Genomic DNA, 6,271 nt, shown 5'->3' on the forward strand with positions numbered 1-6,271 from the left:
CCATGAACTCCTGGCCAACCTCCTGAAAAGTGGCATTTTGTTTTCTTTAATTCCAGCACAGGGAGGCAGAGGTAGGCAGAGCTCTGAGTTCCAGGACAGCCTGGGCTACAGAGTGAGTTATAGGACAACAGGGCCACACAAAGAAAACCTGTCTTTAAAAAAAAGGGGTGGGGGAGGACAAAGTTTTCAGTAACTGTGGAGGGATTAACTCTCTCTCCTATGGTTAACATAGACCAGTGACGCAGACCACGGCTATTGGAGAAGCCATCAGCCCTCCCCCCACTGTCTCAGAGCTCTGCACCCTCCTGGTGTTCCTCCTGGATGTGATTCCCTTGGTAGGTACACTGAATGCCTGCTCTCGGTTTCCCTCCCAGCTCTCTTCAGTCTTTCCAGCCTGTTCTGTTAATCCTGCGTGTATGGGCAAGTGACTACACATGCACAGGACTGTTTCTGGGTCCATGTGGTGTGGTGCAGACAGATGGTCACAGTTCTTTTTCATGGTGGCCTCTTACCTCTGAGCTGGGATCCCAGGCTTCTTGCATTCTTGCTGGTTTGGTTTTTTGTTCTGGTTTGGTTTGGTTTTGGCTGGCTCATTTTTCTGTTTTAATTAAAAGGATTCATTTCTGGGCCTGGCTAAGCTAAGGTGTGGACACCAGTTGGTGAACTGGGGCTGCAGTTTTAGAGGGGACAATGAACATATTTAACGTAGACTGCTTGTGGCAGCCTTGGTATTTTATCCAGAGATAAACTCAGCTGAAGGAGAGGGCACATCCTGGGTTTGGGATGAGTGTGAAACACTCAGACAGTCTGAGGTGCTTGCTTTTCCACGGTGAGTAACGGCTACTTCTGTGTTCCAGGAACTCTACTCAGAGGTGCAGACTCAGTACCTCCCACAGGTGCTTGGCTGCCTGCTGCAGCCTCTTGCTGAGGAGGTGGAGGCCCTGAGCTTACCTGAGCTCACACACGCCTTGAAGACATGTTTCAAGGTGCTAAGCAAAGTCCAGATGCCGCCCTCCTACCTGGATCTGGAGCCCAGCAGCAGGAACTCGGTATGTGCTTCAGGACGCAGGCGTGCTCGGTGCTTCCGAGGAGTGGGAGGTAATCAGCCCGGAGATCGCTGTGGACAAGAAGATGTGCAGCCACTGAGTTGAGGATGTAGAAGCTTTAGTGCAGATGATCTTCATTTCACTCTCTCCAGGGTAGCATAGACTCCACGAGTGACTACACATGCCAATGACTACAGCAGCCCTTCCGTCGTGAGTGCGTATGCTTGATGGGACTTGTCACTTAACGTGCAATTGTCACTTAGCGTGCAAGTCAGAGTGTGCCCTCAATCGGCAGCGCGGCTTCTCAGTTTGAAGCTCAGAGCTCTTTTCTCAGTGCTGTGTGGCCCTTCAGAAGCTTCTCCTGGGTTTGCTGACCATCTGTGGTACTTCAGGCTTGTCATAATCGTATGGCCTCCACCCCATCTCTGCATTTACATGTACATGGTGTTCTGTGTGCAGGCTGCCAAGTTCCCCTCTTTTTATGAAGACACAGCCTGTTTGGATTTAGGTCACCCAGATGCCTCCACTTACCAGCCTTTAACAGCCTTTCCTCAGATAAGGCCCCACTACAGGCTGCAGAGGATAGAGTGTGAACGTCTATCTGGGCGGCGCATGCATCATAACCTGCAGTGTGTGGCCACTCTGTCTGTCACTCTGTCTGTTTTTCTCTGACTGTGCCACAGATGCATCCTTGTCTGTTTGCTATAGCAGTATCTAGCTTGTGATTTCTGTGTGTGTGGACTGTACTGTAACCATTTCCCGTGACCAAGGTCGAGAAGGTTTGCGGTCAGGGTGCCATTGTCTCCAAAGGATACAGTTTGATCCATGGGCTGCAACTGAAGGGCCATGATTACATCCTTGAAATGGTGAGAGGTGCTGCCACACCAGATGAACACTTGGTGTTTGAGGCTCAAGGGGAGCATTGAGGCAGACTGCTCCCTAGGGGTGAGAGTTCGGAGAAAAGTTGTTAGTGCTGTAGACAGACAGGTAGACAGTGGTATGTGGAGGTCTGAGGAGAGGTCAGGCCACATGCACAGTGGCATCTTCTAGTTCTCTCTGGAGAGAGGGTGGGAAGGAGATGGGAGAGCTCCTGGGTTTAGTGGTTGGTTGGTTGGTTGGTTGATCGGTTGGTTTTTCAAGACAGGGTTTCTCTGTGTAGTCCTAGCTGTCCTGGAACTTACTTTGTAGACCAAGCTAGCCTCAAACTCAGAGAGATCTGCCTACCTCTGCCTCCCAAGTGCTAAGATTAAAAGGGTGTGCCACCACCATGTGGCTGCGTAAATTCCTGGTTTTAGTCTGCAGTTGGCCACCACTAGATGTGACCAGTGAATCCATGTGTCAAATGATCCCTAAGTGACTTTCCGGGGGGGGGGGGGGGTCAGTCGTCAACAGGGCAGGGAAGGCAAGAATCTAGAGAAACAACCAAATTACTGTGGTTACTGCCATCGGCACAGTTCCTGCACAGCAGAGGAGCGTGCGTGATGAGAGATGGGGCTTTCCTTGTCTTTCAGAGTCCAGTAAAAGGAAGAAGCAGTGGCATCACTATGGAAACGGAGGTCGTGGTAGCGGGTGATGAGGAGCCTTCCTTTCCCCCACTGAAGTCTGAAGACAGTGGGATCGGGCTCAGTGCCTCATCGCCAGAGCTCTCTGAGCACCTCAGGGTGCCTCGGGTGTCTGCGGAAAGAGACGACATCTGGAAGAAAGACGGGACCATGCAGGCAACGTTTCTTTGCATCCAGGAGCTCATTGCAAACTTTGCTAGCAAGAACATCTTTGCAGCATCGCTGACTGTGTCTGGGGAGGAAAACAAGCCTGAAGAGCCCCCAGGGAAGAGCAACAAGGGACAGACACAGAGCTCCGAGCACCCTGGCAGGAAGAGCTCCTGGGATCCCAAGCCCATTACCGTGCCCCAGTTTAAACAGATGCTTTCGGACTTGTTCACAGTTCGGGGGTCTCCCTTTAAGACAAGAAGCTCAGAGTCACTGTTGTCTGTGCCCAGCAGTCCACACAGGAAGGCAGCAACAGAATGGGGTGTTGACCAGGTGGTCGTTGAGTTGGTGGGCTCCAAGGAGGATTGCCGGGAGGCCTTGGCTGCCGCCTGCCACCTGCTGTTGGACTGTGCCACCTTCCCTGTGTATCTGTCTGAGGAGGAGACTGAGCAGCTATGTGAGACGCTCTTCCAGACTCCAGGTGAGAGGGAGGTCCTCCCATTGCGTGGTCAGTCAGTTGGGAGTTCTGTGACAGGCTTGATGTTCAACTACACAGTCATGTCCACCCAGAAGGGGGCAGGGAAAACCCTCTTAGTCCAATTGATCAGAAATCCAAACCTTTTGACACAGGTGCATGCTTTTGGGTCATTTTAGATTAGGGAAGATCACCCAGTAACTCTGCAAACACCCCCAAATCTGAAAACTCTGGAATCAGAAGCATGTTGGACACCACGCCTTTGGTTAGGGGCTTTGTGTCAGCTAGCCCATTTCCTTCTGTTCTGCATCAGTGACTTGTTGTGTCTGCTTCTGACTCCTGTGTCAACTGTGTCTGACTTGGCAACTAGTTTCTGTGTAGAAGGGGCTGGCTTCAAGCTCACAGAGATCTACCTGCCTCCCAGGTGCTGGAATAAAGGCATGTGCCATCACCGTATGGCTGCATAAATCCTTGGTTTTAGTCTGCAGTTGGCCACTGCTAGATGTGACCAGTGAATCCATGTGTCAAATGATCCCTAAGTGTCTTTCCAGGCTGGCCATCGCTGGGGGGGTCAATAGGGCAAGGAAGGCAAGAATCTAGAGAAACAACAAAATTACTGTGGTTCCTGCCATCAGCATGGTTCCTCCACAGTGGAGGAGCCTGCAGGATGAGAGATCGGGGGATATACCAGTAAACCTGCCTGGTCCACCCAGAGGTCTGACTCATGAAAGATAACCAGTATTGTTAGAGCCATAGCTGTATGTCTGCCATGACTACCATCAAAGCTAAGTGCTTTAAATAGCAGAAACATACTGTCTCAGCTCAGAACCAGAAGCCCCAGAGCAAAATGTCAGCAGAGACACACTCCATCTGTCTGAGCCTGGGTGCAGTCCTTCCTTGGTCTTCCAGGGTCCTTGGACCACACTCCAGTCAGTCTGCACACAGACTCCTCCCTCAGTGAGAACCCAGGCACAGTGGGATAGAGAGATATTACCTTTTTGTTACTAAGACAAATTATCTGACAGAAGCAACCTAAGGGAAGAGAGCTGTATTTTAGCTGAGGGTTTAAGGAGATTGTCTCTGTAGCAGCTGGGCAGCTCTGCCTCCTGTGATGGGAGGAGAGATAGAAGCAGGAAGCAGGGAGAGAGATGATAGAGGCAGCCTCAGGCCTTAGCAGGCCCACAGTACTGACCTGCCTCCAGCATCTAGGCTTCAAAGCTTCCCAGAACAGCGTCAACCGCTGGGGATGAGGTGTTCCACCAGCAACCTGTCACAGCTGGGGATGAGGTGTTCCACCAGGAGCCTGTCACAGCTGGGGATGAGGTGTTCCACCAGGAGCCTGTCACAGCTGGGGATGAGGTNACAGCTGGGGATGAGGTGTTCCACCAGGAGCCTGTCACAGCTGGGGATGAGGTGTTCCACCAGGAGCCTGTCACAGCTGGGGATGAGGTGTTCCAGCACGGGCCTGTTGGGACAGTGAGCCCCAAAGCATACATAGCAAAGGTCCACTCTGATGAGGCTTCTCCTGAGATGATTGTTACCTAGGAAGACCTTGTCAAGTAGCTCAGCTTCAGATTAGCAGTGCTGTCCAGATGCCTTGGGTCCCTGCCCTAAGTGGGTTCTGTGGCATCCAAGAGGGGAGCCACACTCACCTGCTTGCCTCTCCTCTGGCTGGTGTGCTTTTAGGAGCCAGCGATTGCAGTTTTCCACCGTGGCTGAAATCCCTCATGACAATTTGCTGCTGTGTGAGCGACTGCTCCCTCCAGAACATAGCCATCGCCACACTGCTGGAAGTGATAAACCACTCCCAGTCCCTTGCTCTTGTCATCGAAGACAAGATGAAGCGCTACAAAACCTCTGGGAACAACCCTTTTTTTGGCAAGTTACAGATGGTGACAGTCCCTCCCATTGCTCCTGGGATACTGAAAGTCATTGCCGAGAAAACAGACTTCTATCAGGTATTTCCCCCAGGGAATGTGTTTGGTTCATGGCTGTTTCCTCGGACTAGAATTGCTGACTGGCAAAGGGGTTGAGCATGTCCAGTGTCATCCGGGGGTTGGAGGGACCTGGGACCTGCTGGTCTGTCTCCAGATCCCAGGCCCTGGTTGTCTGTGCCTCTCAGCAGGCCAGGGCAGTGGCTTCTGGTCTCTCTCAGCGTGTAGCCTTCACCCTATAAGCAGGCTCTGACGGGACAGTTGGGGCCCAGCGCTGTGCCATGCCCCAGTTATGGGGCAGTTAGGGTCTTGACTGGGCAACTCCTGGTGGGCTTTTCCTTTGTCCCAGCCATGTCTTGTGACATGATGATGGATCTCATGCAAGATAGAAGCCAGTCTCTAAGGCATGCTCACAGGAGGGAAAAGGCACAGGTGTTCCTGTGCTTGCATGGTCTCTACTCCCTTTTCCCTACAGAGGGTGGCTCGTGTGCTCTGGAACCAGCTGAACAAGGAGACCCGTGAACATCACATCACCTGTGTAGAGCTGTTCTACCGCCTGCACTGCCTGGCCCCAACTGCCAACATCTGTGAGGACATCATCTGCCACGCCCTCCTGGACCCCGACAAGGTGAGCCTTTCTTACATCTGTATCCTCTGCTATGGCCAGCGGGTTGCTGAGTCTGCCCCACTTTACCTGCCCAAGGCAGGTTGTTACCATTCAAACTAAGTCACTGCTGGGCTCAGTAGATGTCCCAGTGAGCACAGGTGATATGAAAGCAGGCTGACAGATTCCTGGGAACTCGAGCCATTGCTTTTAGGGTCCTGATAGTGCAGGTGCATCTGTATTAAGGCTCACCATAGAATTCTGCCGATTCCCTGAAAGTCAGGATGTGCAAGCTCTGGACCTGTTTGTAAGATGCCTACTTGTAGAGTTCTTGACCTCCCAAGAGTTTCCTGCAGTTGATTGTCCTTGTTCTTTAAGGCCCATGGGCCTGATATTTTGAGGGGACATGAATATACTGTATTCTGTGTTTTCCTTGGACCACAGCACTTCGATGTGATTCTGGACACAGACTAATACCAAGTCCTTTTTTTTTTTTTTTTTTT

General features: G+C 51.7%; 1 protein-coding gene across 4 annotated transcripts in view; it reads left to right on the forward strand.

Annotated features, from left to right (window-relative positions):
* The window catches only part of Dop1b (DOP1 leucine zipper like protein B), a 100,436-nt gene that overhangs the window by 49,469 nt on the left and 44,696 nt on the right, over nt 1-6,271 (forward strand). For all 4 annotated transcript variants that reach the window (XR_003844878.1, XR_003844879.1, XM_021209500.1 and 1 more), the window contains exons 12-16: nt 233-335; nt 858-1,049; nt 2,558-3,236; nt 4,917-5,188; nt 5,640-5,792. Coding sequence is in view for 2 of the 4 variants with exons in the window: in XM_021209500.1 (XP_021065159.1) it covers nt 233-335; nt 858-1,049; nt 2,558-3,236; nt 4,917-5,188; nt 5,640-5,792 (1,399 nt within the window). In the remaining 2 variants the exon portion in view is untranslated. The remainder of the gene's footprint in view (nt 1-232; nt 336-857; nt 1,050-2,557; nt 3,237-4,916; nt 5,189-5,639; nt 5,793-6,271) is intronic.

This window comes from Mus pahari, chromosome 12, assembly GCF_900095145.1.
Source record: "Mus pahari chromosome 12, PAHARI_EIJ_v1.1, whole genome shotgun sequence".
Lineage (NCBI taxonomy): Eukaryota > Metazoa > Chordata > Mammalia > Rodentia > Muridae > Mus > Mus pahari.